The sequence below is a fragment of the Podarcis tiliguerta genome, assembly GCF_965153285.1.
Source record: "Podarcis tiliguerta genome assembly, chromosome: 14".
In the NCBI taxonomy this organism is placed as follows: Eukaryota; Metazoa; Chordata; class Lepidosauria; order Squamata; family Lacertidae; genus Podarcis; species Podarcis tiliguerta.
The window spans coordinates 39,875,290-39,895,697 of NC_139547.1; the positions used below are offsets into that span (position 1 = coordinate 39,875,290).

Below are 20,408 nucleotides of genomic sequence, written 5' to 3' on the forward strand. Positions count from 1 at the left end.
TTTCCACTGGCAACTTAGAAAGGTATGCAGGGTGTTTATTGTGAAGGTGGTTTCTCTCTCACGGTGAACAAGGCATCCAAAAGCAAATGGCTTAAATTCTCCCTCTACCAAGGAGAAGCAAGGACTCATACTAAGCTTTAGTATCTGTTCTGCCCAGGGTGCCACAACTATGACAGACAAAAGAAATCCGTGGCATACCAGAATTGCAGCTTATGAGACCAGAAAAATTCAGACAGGAAGGAACCACCAGAATTAAAGAGCCCCATAGGCACCTACCCATCCCCTAAAGAGCCACAGTTAGCTACAAAAGCTTAGTCACATGATTCCTTGCCTATCGGGAGGACTTAAGCCATTCGTTAATGAATGCCGCCTAGGTAGGTAAAGGATACGGAATTATATAATCCCACAATGGCTGCTAGCACCAGAGCCAATATTTAGAACAAGCATCAACATTTTGGCATTCGGAAATTGTAAGCTTTTAAAAATACAGGCATAAGAAGTGATCCCATAATTTACAAAGTACTTAAATCCTTAAAATGCTATTAAACCCTTCCTACCCCTCCAAACAACTCTATCAGGTAAATCACCTTTCTCCTCATTTAAAGATGGAGAGGTGGGACTGGAAAAGCAGTGATTTGCTCAAGGCCATAAAATTATTATAGAAACCAAGATCAAGCTAGAGCATGGTCTCCCTGGCCACTCACTCGTAATCTTAAATTGTCAAATGAACGAACAAAAACCTATGATTAAAGTGAGATATTATGAGAACTGTATGTACCAGCATCAGTAAGTTCAACACCGAGATGATATAATCAGTACCACAAGTCTGACAATTTTCCAGCTGATCCAATCCATAAGTGATGACCATGTCACAGTGTATAGTCATACTGGGATCCAGACTACCAAGCAGGACACCAACACACTCATTGGCAGCTGTCAATACAGCCTCAGAAAAGAAGACTTGGTTTGCTGCTGTCACACACCTCATTACTCTGTACAAAACCTGAAAACAGAGGGGAAAGAGATACAATTAACTGAAAGATGAGCGCTGTCATGTTCCTCTGAGGCTAAAACTGCACAACCATCTGGAGTCATTCCAGCCACATGCTTTCACTAGAAAATACTAATAACCACTACTGCACATCAAAATGGAAAATGATTTTAAAGTCTGGTGGCATAAGTACAGACAGCACACAGGGCACAATGCAAAAGTTAAGCACAACTGCATCTTCCAGAGGCTTAAACAGAAAAGATCTAAGCACATCCTCATCCCACTGAAATAAACAGGAGTTGAAGATAGTTAATTTTGGCTGGAATGTGTCCCACAGAGGTATTCTGCGTAAGTCCTTTTCTGCTGATTGAAACTAAGTATGGAACAGTGAGTTTTAATCCAGTGACATCTGATGCTCTGGAATTACACATTGGTGGTGCAGGGATGTTCCCAACAGAAAGGTTGGAGAGGGAGCACCCAGCATGTCAACTGATGGGTGACAACAATTAAGGAGAAGAGGCAACAAGCTTATCAGATTCCTGTTCAATTTGGGGCTCACTGCCACAAAGGGTTTTTAGGTAAGCAACATGAAAGACGGGAAGCCTTACATCAGTTACGTATGCTTCAGTAATTGGTGGCCCTCTAATGGGACTGAATCGTTCTCCAATACTCCTCACCACGGTACTGAAAACTCGAAGTAGTGCTGCCAGTTTGGGCAGTGAAACACTAGGAGGAGGAATATCTTCATCTACCGATTCTCCAGAAGCCACGTGGCCAAGGTCCTACATAAAGAAATGTAGTTAGCATATACCCAATGCAAATTCACAACTACAAGCTTTGTGTATTCTAACCCCACAGTGCAAGATACTGTATCTCTATGCTAACATAGGCATATTCCAGAAGGTACAGCTATTTGGCAGCTATGATGCTTAGCTGTTAAATCTTAAGACCTTCAAAAATGGCCTTGCTTCTACTATCTTTGGTCGGCTGTCTGATTATTTTTTGGAAGTAGGCCTTCACTATGGTAGCACCAACCCTCTAGAACACCATCTCTTTCAATATAGGAGACACCGAAAATGAGCTTTGAGTGAAAACTGAAGATTCATATGTTCAAACAGGTTTTCCCCGACCCTTACAATGCTTTTAAAGTGTGCTGATCTATTCTGCCTATTGTTTATATGCAAGGGAAGACACAATATCCAACAATACCCAATATCCTGCTCCTTTTTAAACACTTATCAAGACCAACATTTTATTACCTCAGCATACGCTTCCATATCCTCTAGAAACTGACCAAGAAGTGTGGTAGAAAATGCAAGGTCAGCTACCCAAAATGGTTCGAGGCTCTGTAACCACCCTGTACAAAGTGCCAAACCAATAAAAACAAAGTTATGATCAAAAGTACACTTGATTTACTCAGAAACAAAGTCAACTAAAAGTGAAGTGTACACACAACAAACAACCAGCTCTAATAAATCCTACACAATGGTAATTTTATAACATCAGTTACATTTATCAGGAAAATCAAAACAGAGCAAGATGACTCATTTAGAAGAATGCATAAGCCAGGCATAGTCAACAGAGAACATTTGTGGCCAAATTCTACCTAATGAAAGCCACACCCACACCATAAACCTATAAAGCATACTGCTTTTCCCGAAATAATCCTGTGAACTATAGTTTATTGAAAATGCTAGTAATTGTAGCTCTGTGATGGATAAACTTGAGGTTCCCGGGATTCCTTGGGCGAAGCCACATACTTTAAAAGCCATGGTATGGATGTGACTCAATACTGGGAAATTAAATAAAGTATCTTTCATTTCATAATTAGTTAAAAACAACTTTACAGAATTGAATGAGGTTGCCAGGTAACTATATTCTGAAAGAAAGGACATTTTGTAGCAGGGTGTCAGGGACAGGCAGGAGTGTGAGGGGTGGGCAGAGGAGGTGGGGGGGCAGGGAGATGATCCAGGGGGAGGGAGCCAGCAATTTGTTGGGGGGGGGGGAGCCAGGGGAAGGAAGAAGAGAGAAAGTACAGGCAGTCAGAGACAAGAAGAGAGGAAAGAGTTGCAGGAAGGTGCACAGGTGGAAGTGACAGTCCCAGAGAGAGCTGGGCTGTGAGAATCTCCTCTGTCCCCTCCGCCACTGTCTCCAGGGACAGGGAGGGGCTTACAGTGACAGAAGCAGCTGAAGCTGCTGCACCTTAGAAGCTGGTGTAATCAAGTGCTTTGCCAATAAAAAACTAAACTTTCAAACACTTCTCTTCATTGGGGCTGGGTATGCTTGGGACACGGGGCATCTGCAATAAGGGACACAACATACAACACTGGAGAAATTCAGGGCTATTGGATTAAGGAAGGAAGGCTTTATCAGAAGCCAGCATTCCATTAAAAGAAGAAAGAGCCTACTGAGGGAGATGCACAATTACTGACACATAGCAACTTTATGGTCTTATGGGGTGGGGGTGTATATTACTAAAAAAATAGGAAAAGATTGGCCACTACTTCAGAGAGGTCTCCACAAAACTAGATCCACAATGAAATGAACAACAAAAAAGCAAAATAGTTGCAACATGAATATGCCCTATATGTGAAATGTGGGTGGGAGAGAGGGCAGGAAGCTTTCTCATATGCAATTGTTGGGGGGGGGGGGACACTTGCAATATGAAATGCTCCTGTTCACGGTTCCAGCCACCTATGCCATTTTCCAGGATTCTCCATTCCATTACTTCTGCAAACTTTGAATTCCTCTGAGCCTACCTGTATCTCCCTCTTGTATGTGAATGCCATTATTCATTGTTAACGTATTTGCAAGAAATGGGAATGTGCAAAAGAACACCTTATTAACTCTGCCCTTGCCCCAAGTTCAGTTATTGGTCCTTGAATAGGTATAAATTAAACCAAACTGGTTTATACAATTTTGATAGAAAGCCAGCTTTAGACCTCTGGGGAAACCAGATCATCTTCCCATGGTATGATGCCACTAATTTATTTTATTATTTTATTTTATTTTATTTTCCAACAAGTTGATTCTGATAAAAATGTTCAAATTTAGGAAAGCCAGACATTCCTTTTAACACTGGGGCTGCCAATGTGCTGCCCCTGAGGAGCTCTCCTAGCGCACATAAAACCATGCTCACCACACACCCATTGCACCCTTCATCAAGAAGTGGGGAGAGTAGTTAGTTACCTTTCCTGCTTTGAAAAGCATACAGAGCTGAAGGAGGAAGTTGAAGGAGTGATGCCTTCAATAGCAACTAAAAATGAAGAGAGGAGTGCTATTCTCCCCTACTTCCTCTTTCAGTTTTATGAGCTTTTCAAGGCTCTGATCATGCCCTGAGCAGTTGTACAGAAAGCAGAGTGAAAGAGAAGGCAGAAGCAAAAACTGAAGAATCTCGGAAATGGGAAAGAAAATGGGGGGGGGGGGAGAGAGTGGCTCCAGTAAAGCAGATTCTCTTGAAGTTACACAATTTTTTCACAGGTTCCCCACCATAAATCACTTCCATCTTCCATTAACTAAACTATAAAAAAACACAGTTCTGGTGCTTTCCACCACTGTCATGGAACAAAAACATGTATCCTCATTATTATTATTATTTTACAATAAATCCCTTCAAAACCTGCATTAAATCATAGGTCACCTTGTAGGCATCCTAAGTAAAAATCATGAAGATCCATGAGGATCTGGGCCTCAGATCAATGTTTGTTGTGCAGGCGAGAACCGGATTTATGATTTTTACTGTAAGGTCTGTCACAGTTCAGCTCTAATATGATGGTGATTTTGTGGGGACACAAAGGAAGAGTGTCCATTTTAATTCTGCTCTGATATTTACCCAAACTTCTTACGAAAGCAATGTGTTTGTGGGTGTGGGTGGGTGTGTGCGCGCGCGCACACACACACACACACTTGCTGGGGTGGGGAGGAAGGGAAGGAGACTGACCGGGTAATGAAGAAGGGCAAGGAGGAAAGCAATCAAAGACAGTGATACCAACAGCATTTTCTCAAAATTCCCACAAGCCCAGAGATTCATGTTTTAACCGAATCCCTGTGGCTAATACCATTTCCTCATTCCACTATAAGCAAAGTGAAGTATACACTAGTAATAACACTTCACCTTCCAGAAGGAAGCCAAAAACATCTATTAAGGTCATCACATGAAATTTTATTTTTTAAGACTTACCAGACACTTGCTGTGTCAGAGAAGGTTTCTGAGTGTGATCAATATGCCACCCAACTAATATGTCAACAGTGTCCTTGGAAAGCAATACAGAAAAATTAATCCACCTGTAGCACATGTGTCAATACCGATCTAAAACCAAGAAAGAGAAGCAAAGGTGCTCACCCTAAAGTTAGTGCTGAAAATGTGAGGGTAACATCGGGACACAAGGAGGATGCACTTGACACATTTACACAGCAATTCTGGTGTATCCACGTTCTCAAGGATAGACTGCAGGCTAGTCATGACGAGCTTTAAGAAAAAAAAAGTGTGCACCCAAAAAACCCATATTGAACAAAAACTATTCAGGCTATATATTTTAAAAAAACAACCAGGCTATTTACAGAAGTGAATCAGTAACTACTATTTAAATAAATAATCTATCTTGTCAACAACATGTAGAAATGCCTGCAGATGAAGCAGTAGAACTGCTTCCGAGTAGCACTGCTTTGGTTTTCAGTCTATGTTGGACACATGCTTTACAGGGGTGGAGAGAGGGGTCTGGATGGACTGGCAAGAGGGATGCTGGTTCTTATGAACCTCAGTCCAACTGAGAGAAAACAAAGGGTTGTTCCTACTATTAGATTTTTCCACTCATTTTATATAACCCACTTGCCCCTTCATCTTCCCCCAATTCTAAATTTCAGTCTCCACCACTGAATAATTCCTGCCCATCATGTCAGTTTTTCTACCATCATTCCCAGACACTAATCAACTCTAGTAATTTTAATTCATGGTTAAACAGAAATGTGGACATCACACGCCTTTAAGGAGATGCTCTGAGATCAGAAAGTAGTCTCAATTGGTTTGGAGCATTCCACAATTGGTTTAAAGTTCTGTTGACGGGCAGCTTCTACCAGTGAAAAGTAATGATACTGAGCTAGGAGACCAATCAGTTATAGCAGACTACTACAGCACATTTATTTATTTAACAAGATTCATAAGCTGCTTTATCATCAAAACCTGGAAGCAATTTACATTAAATATATATATAAAATAAAATCAACAGTTTTAAAAATATACATTATAAAATGCACATTAAAATATGCATCAAATCTACATCTCAACACTTATGGATTTCAGGTACACAAAGTTCTGAAACTGTTTATTATGCCCAATATCTAAAATGAAGTTTTAATGTGCTAATATGCTAGCCTGCTTAAATTTCAGTGTCTTCATTTCAGAAAATGATTCAGTATCTGAAAAGCCAAAATGCTCCAATTTAACTTTTATCCTTACTTGCATTACAGATGAAAATGCTTTCTTCTCTCCCACAGTCTCCAGTGCTTTGTAAGTTGCACACAAATAAAGAAGTTTAACTTCATCTTTAGTGGATGAGCTAAATTTACTAAAAATCCATTTAAAGATCTTCTCCGCTTCATAGCTCAGAGAAGCACAAAGAAGTCCAAGACAGCAAGCTCCCTCCTGTCTGAGTTCTTGAAGCAATTTGCTACTGCATTTATGAAAAAAGAAAAAGTAGTGGTAAGGATTTTCAGTCATGAAAAGTAGACATTTAGCAAATGATGACAATAAAGACTTGAATAAATGGCTATGATCTGGTTAGCACTCTCCATTAATGTGGAAACACATGGTTTGCTATCAATTCCTTCCACTTCCCTTCTCTTCCCATCCAACTCACAGGTGGTAACCTGAAGATTAAGCATGTTGAAGGCATTTGCAAAAGGGGTGAAATGTCTCCTCTTCCCTTCTGTCCTGTGCTTTCCCCTCCATCTACAAGCACAAAGACTCTCTCACACGGAAATCAAAACGTCATTCATAACAGATGAACATTCGAATACACCCAAGTATTTCTGTTCACACAAATCTACTTGTTCATGGATACCTGCCAGCATATTGCCTGGGGTTGTGGGGGTACCAACATACAAGTGGGAATCAGATAAGGAGCATGAGCATGGAAGGTTGTTTTCTATGGATTCTATACACTGCAGTGCTGTGTGTGGTTCAATGTGAGACACAAGGAGGAAGGAAGGACTCTTCTCTTTACCTTCTGTCTCTCCCCTATCTCACCAGCTCAGAATTTCTTGCCACAGTTTCCATTCTAAATCAGCCCAGGAACTACTATGTCTAGTAGTAGCAGTTACTGAAATTCTGTATGCTCCACAGGATTTCACTGGTCTCCATCAGACTCAGCTCTGTCCCCGTTTCATTTTGGCTGGACGTATCAGCAAATAGATATGCAAATATATACCTGTGACTCACACTTCTTAGCTCACTCTGAACCCAACCCACAATAACTGGGGGTCAAGAATGGATAGCATACTCTGCAAAGCAGTCACTGAGGTTTGACCATAGAGGAAACATGCAATGAAGTACACTTCCTAGAATTCAAGCCAATCTCCAAAGCAAATCAGAGGTGCCATACATCTGCCTCGATACTGGGGCAATACCAAATCCAAATCAATTCCTCTTAATTGCTTCAGGAGTGCTAAGCTTGCATCAATCCTAAACGAATTGATGATGTCTTCCTTGGCCTAGCAACAGGTTCAAAACATGGTATGCTCCCACTGATGTCAAACTAAGCATTCAGTTATTGATTTCCAAAAGTAATCATGAGACATTTGGGCTAGGCTGGTCAGAAGCAAGCAGGATGCTGCTTGTTTCCCTTTTATATGAACAGTGCTTTGTCCCTCCTGCAGCAGCTTCCAGGTTGAAGGTGTTACCTGGCTTGCTGGCCACAAATACACTAACTTCAGGAATGCATCAGCCCAACTTACCTTTCATTAAGTACATCATGTATGGCAGTCAAGATATTATCCAGTTGTTTAACAAGCACCTGAAATAGCCAACATATACACCTTTTAAAATAATTGCTATTGTAATATAAATTCAGATTGTTCTGTCATTTGAAAGATAAAAAGCACTGCTTGCCATCCTATTTTTTGTCCCCCCAAAAAGTGCTACTATATATCATTCCTGGTTGTTCATAGCACTGATGTGACTGCTTTACTGGAAGTTGAGTGCAATAGTGCTTAATTTATGAAGAATACATTAGATACACTAAAAACATCCTTCATGATATCCATGAAGACTTTGATGAAAAATGTGCAGCGCAAGCAGTCATTGTTTCACTTATAGGTCGCTTTTAACACCTTCTGTTAAAATTAGCAACTGGATGCAACCATGTCCCATTTTTCTTAAGTTTCAGTGCAAGTCTATCCGAAGTTATGCATGACACCTCTTTAGAGATACAACTATCAAACCAAGCTATTGGAAAATAGTCCAAGCAAATTGCATTAACCACAAGCTATACAGGTAAAATATGTTTTGATAAATATAGCTGCCAAATACAATTATACTACGAATTGTGATGAAACTTTGTTAATCAAATCAACAACAGTCAAGTGATGGCCCACAATTCAAGTTATTGCGCCACCCCATCCCTTCTGAAATAGATGTTACCCTGGAAGGATGCCCAGTATTTTCTTGCCTTGTCCATGCCACTTTTAGGCTCTCCTCCCTATTCAAGTCACAGAGGATTCTCATTCCACATGGGGTACCCAATAGATCAGAAGCAGCAGCTCATACAGCACTGCCTGCACCAGATATGTGGGGTGGTTTTTAACTGTCAAGGTTTGCACATGGTCACTAAGAAATAAAAGTTAATTTCTTTTTATATTGGTATGTACTTTATTTCTGATTTCTTGAGACCATCTTGGCATAAGGCAATGAATAAAGAGATTATCACCATAGCCATTCCTCCTCTGACCCAACAAGCTAGTTCTTGGGCATCTTGGTTTCAGCAGAAGCCAGCCCTCCAGGCTAAAGTATTAACACATCATTGAAATACATCAACAACTTCAAGCCAAACAATTTTGAGATCTTTTAAACTAATATTTGATTAGATTTGTAGAGTAGCCTGAGGAGGCTCAGATTAGAACTAATTATTCATAAAGAGTGACTATGTGAAAACAGGGAAACTAATTTCCCTCTGGAAAAAAACTGGCTGACTGAAAAACTGGAGAGTATTTGAAAACTGCTGTCCCCCCACCCTCCCCATTCCAAGGAAAGACAGCCCCCTCCCACTGCCTGCCAGCTGATGTATATTATTCTCAGTGTAACTTCTTACTACAAGGAAAAGGGACCCTCAAGACCAGTCCCTTTCCTTCATTTATCCGTAGCACAGCTGATCTTTACTTCCTTCCTTCCAACTGCCATGGAAAGTCAGTCACACCAGGATGAAGTCACCTGGCCAGAAATTCTTTCTTCCCTCTGGCAAGCAAGCAAGCTGCTACTGCTTCCTATCTGTGGGACATGGATGAACAGGGAAGGTTCTCGTTATCAAAGGAGGGAAGGAAGGTGAAAGGCCAGTTAACTGCTCTCCAAAAAAATCAAAGTTGTGGGGACAGTCAGCTGGCTCCCTCCTTCAGATCTGATATAGTCAGTGAGGAAAGCTTATATGCAGGGTTGAGAGTATTCGGAGCCAAAGTTATCCTGCAACCAATGACAGTGCTGACAAACCTTCATTCTTTGCCCCTACAACCCAGAAACCTGCCCCAAGAGAGATCATATGAGAAACAAAGTTTTAATATGTTGCTAACAGAAGATACTTAACCAGTTTGTTCTCTGGTTGCTGAATGAATTCTTTCATTTGCTTTACAGTAGCCAGTCTTCGGTCTCTGTCATCTTCCCGAGTAATCCTCCGAAGAAGATTTGACAGTCGAGACTCATCAGAGTAAGACAATGATCGCTCTAAAATTGAGATATTACACATGGGTATGCTTCTATCCAAGTATAAAGTATAAAATGAACAATTACCAAGGAGCAGCATATACGCAATAGGCTTACTTCATCTTTACCTCACAACTTGCAGTAACTTTAGTACAAGATTTCTAGCCCTGAAGCAAATCCAAACCTGCAACAATTGACCAAGGATCATTCTTACAATTGAAAAAGCCTCTTCTTGCAGTACTTTCAGAGACAAAGTATACCCAATTTATATAAACTAAAGTGTAATCATGACAAAATGCTAGAGATTTTGAGTTTGCAAAAATTTAATAGGGCTCTACTTTACTTTGAGCAGTGACCCTAGTGCTACTGTAGCAACAGGATTTTTTTTTTGCCAGAAAAACAGAATTTCCCTTTTTCTTCAGGACAACACAACACTTACCCTGTGTTTTCCTCATGTCTTTTGTGACTAAAGCACGATTCCCATGCTGAACACTGGTAAAATCAGAATTGGTCACATTGTTAACTCTCAGCTCTTGCCCCAACGACTTCCGACCATAAGTATTTTCCCCAGATCCTCCATTGACACTGTAGCCACCTAGAAGAAAAGGTGCCAGAGCCATGTTAGTTTCTCTTGACAGCCATGCACTGTGGGTTTCTGAAAAACTTCCAAGGTTAAGAGCTACCTGTCCTTCTCAGCTGAATGACACATTTAGCAGGGATGGTTATTTATTTAAGTTTATGAATCACTGTTTTTTACCTATTCATTTAAGTTATGAAATATCATATTATTTAACATTGGTTAAATAAGGGCTTGTCAACCCTTTGGGGCCATGGGCACATTTGGAACCCAAGAAACTCATGGAAGACCACACCCCATTAATATACATGCTCTCCCATTGTAAAACTACCATACCTCATGTGACCGTGTGATGCAATAGCAACACAGGGGGACACCAAACTTTTGGGAGTATATGGCTTTGAGAGCCAGTGTGGTATAGTGGTAAGAGTACTGCACTAGGACCTGGGAGGCAAGGGTTCAGATCCCCACTCAGTCATGAAGCTCACTGGGTGAGCTTAGGCTGGTCACTGCCTCTCAGACTAACCTGCGTCACAGGGTTGTGATGGAGATTAAATGAGGATGGGAATAACTATGTGTGCCACCTTGATGTCCTTGGAGAAAAAAGTGGGATATAAATGCACCAAATGAATAAAATAAATAATTCTGACAACCTTAGAAACTGTCATGGGGGACGATGCACCCCATAGACATGCATGCACTCACCCCACTATTTTCCTCATATGGCAACGTAATATGCGCCCTACCCCATGGTGAACACCACATATATGCTGCCTTACACTGAAACCTTCTTCACAAATATCCCATCCCACACTAAACTGTCTCCACAGGAGGTCTGACAACGGTGAGTTTCTTTTAGTATTTCATCTCACAACCACCATTTAACTAGGTCAGGGATCTGCAACCTTTAAGACAAAAAGAGCCACTTGGACCCGTTTCCAAAGGGGAAAAAACTGGGAGCCGCAAAACTCGTCATTATAAAACTAACTAACTGACTAATGCACGCACCATCCCCATGCGACGTCACAGCCAGTACAGCGCCTGCCACAGTGGGGAGTGTCGGGGCGCACAATGCGCCTCCTCCCCTCGCTAGTATCCGCCCCGGAGCTGCGGCAAAGGTGTAAAAGAGCCACATGCGGCTCCGGAGCAGCGGGTTGCAGACCCCTGAACTAGGTCATGTAGAGAGACAGCAACTGTGGCATGCCATCTGTTTAACCAGACAAATAACTCAATAAATGAAAATGCTCACGCAATCCCTTCCCCATCCTGAGACCTCCACACCCACCCTGCACTGAAACTCTAAACACTGAAACCGTAAACTTAAAAGCCACCCCCCACACTGCTCCACACAACACCCACACACCCCTTACCCCCTCACAATCACCCTAGACTACAACACATACACACTGCCTGACACTGAACCTCTTCCCACACAGTGAACACCCTCAGAATGTTCACTAGGAAGACAGATTAAATATTCGAAAGAATCATACTAACAGCAACCCAGTGATGTAGGTCATGTGGAGAGATACTGTATTTTTCTGTCTATAAGACGCCCCCCATGTATAAGATGCCCCGTTTTTGGGGACTCAGATTTACGAAAATGGGGGGAGACGGCCCAGAGTATAAGATGCCCCCTAATATTTGACATTATTTTTTGGGGGGGGGGACACCTACTCTTATACAAGGAAAAATACGGTAGTAATTGTGGCAATGTATCCTGTGACTCACATGTAAAACCATTAGACCACACTGCCAGCATCACAGTGCTCCTGTCCAAAGTGGAGAGGTAGTGTGGTGCAGTAGCTGGTTTATCTTAAGATCTAAGAGTTAAGAGACATTAGAGACGTGGGGATGCTTTTTTGTGGATATTCACACCAAAGCGTACATTTTTAGTTTGGTGATTATTTCTTAATTAGCTGTAAAGAGGCCCAGTCCGCTTATCACATAAGTTAAGCATGCACAGTGCAATTCTCGTGTTGTATCAGGGTAAGAGCAAAGAGAGAACTGAAGCAAGAATGAGGCAATTTTTTGGCCTAAGGGTAAGATGTAAGCAAGCATAGTTTGTAACATTGCACAACATCATCACTGATCACGGGGCACATCTGTGAAGGCATTAGAGACCTTACTTTCCAGTTTCTCAGCTTTTGTGGTGCTTGAGCCAATGGGTGTTTTTTAAACCATCATTTAAGAGAATAAGTCTAGCATAAACATGGGGTTGCATATCATGAGAGAGGTGGTCGGGGGAGGCAGCCATGCTCTCCACAGGGGACACTTGCAGAGGAGTACCCATATATCTGTTCAATAGGGAAACAAGTCTTCATAATAACATACAGGACTCCCTCGAATCTGTGACACTGATCTCAAAAAGCCAGTCCCATAACTGCTACTCACACCACCACCAGGGTTTGGGGACCACTTATATAGCTGATGGCAACAAAAGAGAAGGTAGTATTAGTACCCACCCTATTTCTGTAATTTTAAGTTGTTTTAAACCATTTTTAACATTGTGTAATATTGTGCTTTAATGCAAATATTGTGTTTTAAGTGTTGTAACCTGCCCCATGTGCCTGCCTGAGTAACTCTGTGTGACAGCCTGCTGCATTTCTGTAAGTCAACCCCACTCCCCAGCTGTGTGAATACGTGTGATTGATGCATGTGTAACCTGTGTATGGTGAATGTACACACATGCAAGATTGCACTCGGCATGCTCACTGCTAGCAACCAGCTCCAGAGGAGCAGCTGACCCTCAATGAAACCATGGGGTTGAAAAAGTCAGCCACCCCAGATCCAGACCACAAACTAGTTTATTTCCACTGGCAGTATTCCTTTTTAGCTATGAAGATAAATTATGTACCTTTTTCTTCATTCTGTATGTCAGTGGGGACTCTGATATCATCATGTCTATGTCGAGACACCACCGCTGAATTCGAGGATTGTAATCCATAAGAAGAAGAACTACTCCGGTCTCTGGATGAAGAGTATTTTAAATTCTCTTGGTCAGCTGATACACTGTCAGTTCTGCAAAAAGAGAAATGTTTTAAGTGAGTACTCTGCTCCGATTTGGCCCATATTTCTAGAATTTCTGATCTCTAAATAGGAAAGGTTGGAAGGGTGGAGAAGTATTCACTAGCTTGTGGAACATATGAATTCTCCCTGTGGCTTAACAATCTGATAAGCAGAGTCCCAGCTGATAAAACATCTCTGGCCCAGTGAAAAATTCATCAAGGTAACAAGCAAGTTAAGCACCTGTATGAGGAGAAGGTCAGTACCACCTATTTCTGTATTTATTGCGGCATCAGCTAAAAGTGCATCAAGGACACAGCATAATCACTAGGTGTTAAGAACTAAATTTCAGTGGAGTAAAACCTGTAAAAACTTAAAGAGCTCCTACAAATGATAAACCTGCAGAAACCTAAGTTTATATGCTTTGCTAACAGGAAAGCCCACAGCTAACAGCTTCGCAATGCTATAATAATAATAATAATAATAATAATAATAATAATAATAATAATAATAATAATAATTTATTTATACCCCGCCCATCTGGCTGGACTTCCCCAACCACTCTGGGCGGCTTCCAACAAAATATTAAAATACTCTAATACATCAAACATTAAAAGCTTCCCTAAACAAGTCAGGTCAAATTATCAACAGTCCTCAAGTTTTCACTATATAAAAAGAGACAGAGAAAATTATGAATTATTATTAGAGAAGGGAGACTCAAATATTATGCAGCTATGTGAGATGCATTCCCATATGGGAAACGCCTTTTAAAAACCAAATATTGACCTAGCATGATGAACATATCTATTCCACCACACTTTAGGCCAGTGAAATACATGCATCAGTGATGTAACATGGAAGTTTACACAGTTCTACCCTGCATGGAAGGACTTTCAACATCAGACACGGCTAATATAAAAAGCTCCCCAGTGTCAGTGTTTGACATCACAGGTTCCTCAGCTCCCCATACCCCCCTCTGCCCACTAACAAAAAGTATTTTGATTAAGTGCCACCATGATTTAGTAGTTGTAAGCTCTCATCTAGTAGAGCAGCTCTTTCAGAATCCTATATCCATTATCAACCTTAAAAACAAAATATATACAAATGATGATCAAATCTGACACTTTAGTAAACCTTCACCTTTTAAAGTGTTCAATACCCAACACTGGGTTATGCATCAGATTCAGATGAATTACAAGACCAAAGTGGGCCACTTCAGACAGATTCATGGCTTATCTGAGCCCAAAACTGGATCTTTCAAAGTACCCTGAACTGAGGACCACCAAATTGATTCTGAGTACTTCAGAGATTCAGAGGTGCTTAAAAAAAAAAAGTTGCAGACAGCATATCTGAAGAAACAGAAACATTTTCCCCACAGCCTGCTTGCCAAGAAAACAGAAAGTGAGGAGAAAGTGAAGAGAGGTCTCTTAAAAGACTGATATGTCTAGCTTCTACTCTGAGATAATGGTTTTACCAGGGCTCTTCGCTTTGGCAAAGGTATCTTCTTGATTGTTCTGTGCTCTGTTAGTTCTGCTCATGGCGTTTGCTTGGAAAATGCTGGGCATTCAAGCCATTCTATGTCTGTTACATGCTCACACATCCACTTCTATCTAATCTGTTTGCACTTGGTTTCTGCATCTTTTGGTACCAACTGAGCAGAACACATGCCTGAAGCTGTTTTTCGAGTTCTTAATCCCTACCCCATGCAACCATCCTCCTGAAATTTGGCAGTTTGCCTTCATAGTGACACCTCTAAGATCTATGTTCCATATTCAGAGTAAAACTGTTGCTCATAAACCACAGGGAGGGAGGAGGATATTTTACCCCCCCCCAAAAAAAAGCAACCTTAAAACCACTAGACCGCTTTGTCTGCAATTTGGCAGGTTTCTTATCTAGGAAGAACCTCTCTGATGTATGTTATTTCCATAGAAACTGCCCTATAATAGGGGAAATTAGGTGAATCCCTTTTTAATCACCCTAAAATTGTAAAGGTTGCCCTTGAAATTTGACAGGATTCGTCCTCTCAGAAGGGGCTACAACGCCTGCAAATTTCATCCAACTCTGATTCAACTTCAGACTGCAAGCCAAATTGGAGAGTCTCCAAACTGCTTCGAACAAAATCAGGCTCTTTCCCAAATGCCAAATGAGGATCCAAACCAAATTCTGTGGTTGCTAGAGACCACTAGAACTGAAGCTTCTGAATTTTACAAGTATCTGTTAGCATTCTTTTGTTGGAGGAAAAATCCCAAAGCAGCACAGTTCACCTCTTCTCACGAATGCATTTCACAATAATAAAGAATTCATGCCATGATAAATTTGTTAGTCTTTAAATGCCACAATACTCTTCCTTGTTTGTAATAAAACTGCTCACCTTAACTCATTTGATCTAATGCAACACATAATAGGATACAAAACAAACCAAGTCAATTTCACATTAGTAATGTCCCACAGTGTCCTTAGTTAGAGGTAGACAAAACACACATCTACCATATATAAATATTCAACCAACCAGAAACTCTGAAAAGTTGCAGAATAGGGCTTCCAGTAGGAGTGAAGAATTGCCAAAGCAGGAGTGCAGGGAGGATTGCCTTGTACAAGGTGAAGTCCTATCTGCTCACACAAGGCACCTTAGCTACAACCCAACGCATGTAAGACTTTCGCTTGTGCATCTTAATACCCAACACATTCAATCTCCAAGAGACAACAAAAATGACAGCCATGGATGGTGTGATAGTGCTCAATTCCCTGGATTTGTTTCTTACAACATGCAGCAAAATGAACAAATGATACAAGTCATCTTATTCAAATTCTCCCTGACCAACCTCATTGGCTGCCATGTACAGGAGAATGGAAAAGTGAAGGCATTAAGGCACACATTGGGGGACGTTCAATTCTGCCCATTCATGAGCGGAAGTGACTTCCTCTAGAGCAATGGAACTTCCCCTTCCTCTCCATACCCCCCATCCCTCCAAATCTGCTCTAGAGTGCTAGAGGACCCTCCAAAGCAGATTTGGAGGGGCTGCAGGGGAAAGAACTCCCATTTCTTCCTCTTGCATAACATCTGATATCATCCATTCTTTTTCCCCCACACAAAGTGAGTTGAAAAGAGCAGCTGACAATGTATTTTCAATAACTGCCATGCATTTTCAGTAATGTCTTATTTCTAACTGTAGTTAATAATTCGCATTTTGCCATCTAATGAACTGAACCACTATAATGCAATTTCCCCCTCTAGCTACATGTAAGATTTGCTGTCAAGGAGATAAAGAACTACGTAAATTTTAGAAGACATCTGGACGCAGTTCTGTATTGGGAAGCTTTTAATGTTTGATATTTTACTATGTTTTATATATACTGTAAACTGACCAGAATGGCTGGGGAAACCCAGCCAGATTGGCAGGGTATAAATAATAAAATTATTATTATTATTTCTCTCATTAAACTGTCACACTGACAGTTTAAACTATAGCACACTGATACTTCCATTCTTTCTTCATTTTACATATGATAAAGGTAAAGATACCCCTGCCCATACGGGCCAGTCTTGACAGACTCTAGGGTTGTGCGCCCATCTCACTCAAAGAGGCCAAGGGCCAGCGCTGTCCGAAGACACTTCCGGGTCACGTGGCCAGCGCGACATCGCTGCTCTGGCGAGCCAGAGCCGCACACAGAAACGCCGTTTACCTTCCCGCTAGTAAGCGGTCCCTATTTATCTACTTGCACCCAGGGGTGCTTTCGAACTGCTAGGTTGGCAGGCGCTGGGACCGAACAGCGGGAGCGCACCCCGCCGCGGGGATTCGAACCGCCGACCTTTTGATCGGCAAGCCCTAGGCACTGAGGCTTTAACCCACAGCGCCACCCGCGTCCCTTCTTTACATATGATATTGAGCTATTATAGGCCAGGGATATCCTACTCCCCTTCAAGTGTTGTGAAATGCAATTTCCATCATCCATGCTCACTAGCCATGTTGGGACTGATGGAAGTTGCAGTCCACAACACCTAGAGCTCACCACATCAGCTACAACATCATAACCATACTACATCCTTGGCTCTGCAAACATAATAAGAACAGGAAGCCAATACTACCCACTTTAACAGCAGTTTTGTGGAGAACTGAAAGTAATATTTGACACAACCTCAACATTACTAGAAGAGTGATTATTTTTCCTTGATGCACAAACTCATCTAGGTTTTTTAACCCATCCATAAGACAGACCCAGGAGACCCTCCTTATTTTAAAAGGAAGAGAGAGAGGAGAACATCTCAAGATGAGCATGATCTCAAACTGGTGCTAGATGGAGAATTTGTTCAGAAGTCTAAAATTTGTGGAACAAATGTATTCTTCAGTGGCAGTCATTACATGTTCTCTTGAAAAGAGAAGCTTTGAGACTGCATCTTCTGAAGAACATGCAACCATTGTGCTTTAAATGGTGTGTTTGTTAAAAAATGGCAGGTTTAACACATGACTTTTTGCCTTCAAAAATGATAAAACTCCATTCTAAGTGCTGCTATGCTGCAGAGCAAGTTGTGACAGTTCCTAAATGAAGTATATGTTTACCCTAACCCCTGCTACTCCTCACACCATCATATGACCCACAAAGATACTAAAAAGGGAAAGTCACAGCCTGAGTGGAGGTTGGCTTTGTCTCTCAGTTTACTATAAACATATCCAAGGATATAGGATTTTTAAAGTAGAAACTTAATTTTACTATTCTACAAAAATACAGTACGCACACACAGAAAAATAAAGCTATAAAAATGTTTATCCAGCACAGCTACTATATGGACAGGAATTATCTATGGAAGAAGGAAAAGTGCTTCCATAGCAAATATTGTACTGACAATCATGATTGCAAAAGAAGAGGGAAACCATATGCAGAGCCAAGAGGCATGCAGCTGAATTTTCTAGATGAAAAAGGCTTTCCTGAAGCTGCTAAAAAGAGGAAGGCAGGAACAGAGGACATCAAAAGATATGTAATAAGGCATAACAGAGTGAAGAAGTAGTAGTGAGTTATGTATGAGGATCAATTACTAGGATTACAATTTTCTTTCTTTTTTTAACTGGTACTGCTCCTGTGCCTTTGACAGCAGCCTGACAATTAGGAAACTAGCAGAAGCTTTTCCCATTGCTTTTCTCCACTCTAAGAAAAACTTCACCTGTGCCAGGCTGCAATTAAAGAAACAGGGCCAGCAAAAAGGTACCAAACTTAAAATGTTCCTGGAAATGCCTGGAATTTAAGCTAGAGCCTTTAGTGGGGATGCAATTTCAATGGTTAATGGTTATGGTGAGTTATCAATAGTTTATTGAAAAGTTCACCACACAAATGGCCCTCTTCACAACATTACCCAAAGACCCTTCTATCAATGTAGTAACATGTAGATCAACCATATCAAGTGAAGCATTCTCTAGTATTTCTCGCTTGAGCAGAACTTAGGAGGCTGCCTAAGACAATGTTTTACCCACTCAAAGTGTATGGTATGAAGAGATTAGAGACTGATAATTTCTTTGAAGATTGTAGATGTCTACAACAAGTGAAATCCAATACGTATTTCTGCACCTAAAAGATGCTGCCCTTTTCAAGAAAGGAACATAAAGGGCCTACGTTGTTCATGAATTGCTGCTTGCCTTCTCTGGTGACCTAATTTGGAGATATTAGGAAGCTGTCTTTCTGACTTGGTCCCTCCCTTGTGGTCAACTTTTCACCTCTACCATCAAAGGATTCTTGGGAAGACACCCTGCTGCAAAACTAAGGTATTTATCCTTTTAGGATTCAATCCTATGTTTGCTTACTAGGCATAAGCTCCAGTAAGAAGAGTGGGTCATATATAGATAGACAGGTTGTTCACATGTAATAAAACATAATTTAAAATACAATAAATTAATATTACAATAATTTTATATAATAAATGATACCTTTTGTTTTGTTAAAACAGGAAACTACCTTTAAGTCTGTACTGCACATATTTCAATGTTTCCCAAAATTTCTATTTTTTTCCTGGGGAAAGTTTCCTCCCCACAGCCTCAAAATTTATAATTTTTTATATCTTTATTTCATGTAGTCACTGGTTTTCAACATCGTAATAGATCATCAGCTAAACACAGTGATATACCAATATATCACGATGTCTGAAATAAGGATGGAGCTATGTAGAGGTGTTGGCTGGCTTCCTGGTTTTTCCCGCATTGTGATTTTTCCGGAGCTTGCGCCTGTGATTTGCTGCCCCCTGCAGGAAGTTGGGGAGAGCTGAGCCGACAGAATTAACAAGGGCTGCATTGGCTGGCTCCAAGGTTTTCCCCACATTGTGATTTTTGCATAGCACAGACACATGTATATTGCCAGGCCAAAAATTATGAGACCAGTATCATGATATGGACTTCAAACCAGTTTTGGATGATTTACTGACATATCGCCCAGCCTAGTAGTCACTAACATCTACTATCAAACACCTTGCCATTGTTTCAGACAGCAGCGACTCCTGGAGCCCTACCTAGGGATGTCTGGAATTGAATCTACATCCACAGAATAAGCCTCCACAAAAAAAGCTATGACAGTTCACCTTAAGTCCTTATCCTGAATGACAGAGGCATGAAAGTTTGTACTTCATTTACAATACATTCAAACTGGAGTGCTGTGTATCTTAGCAGTATCATTTATGTATCTGAAAGGATGAAGTTGGTTCTCGGACCGATTACATCAAGCTTGTTGCCAACATGCATTTTAAGTGATTTTTCTCAAATGCGATTATGACATTGAGGCAATTTTATTTATACAGTGCCTTCAGTTTAGCCCCTCATCTTTAATTTATAACTTCTCTCTTTCCATTATTCAAAAAGATTAGCAACATTCTGTTTAACACTGTTGTTGCCTTCCAAACAAGCCCCTCTATGTTGCGGTTTAGCAGTGTTGGCTTTAGGAGCAATCTCATG

The 20,408-nt window shown here is 41.0% G+C and overlaps 1 protein-coding gene across 1 annotated transcript in view; it reads right to left on the bottom strand.

The window, feature by feature from the left end:
• SMG1 (SMG1 nonsense mediated mRNA decay associated PI3K related kinase) overlaps positions 1-20,408 on the bottom strand; it is a 72,959-nt gene that overhangs the window by 49,259 nt on the left and 3,292 nt on the right. The window contains exons 2-11 of the mRNA XM_083413273.1: positions 13,331-13,494; positions 10,336-10,491; positions 9,781-9,917; positions 7,943-8,001; positions 6,447-6,660; positions 5,334-5,459; positions 5,172-5,244; positions 2,251-2,348; positions 1,600-1,773; positions 779-1,003 (exon numbers count right to left, since the gene is read on the bottom strand). Coding sequence (XP_083269399.1) covers positions 779-1,003; positions 1,600-1,773; positions 2,251-2,348; positions 5,172-5,244; positions 5,334-5,459; positions 6,447-6,660; positions 7,943-8,001; positions 9,781-9,917; positions 10,336-10,491; positions 13,331-13,494 — 1,426 coding nt within the window. The remainder of the gene's footprint in view (positions 1-778; positions 1,004-1,599; positions 1,774-2,250; positions 2,349-5,171; positions 5,245-5,333; positions 5,460-6,446; positions 6,661-7,942; positions 8,002-9,780; positions 9,918-10,335; positions 10,492-13,330; positions 13,495-20,408) is intronic.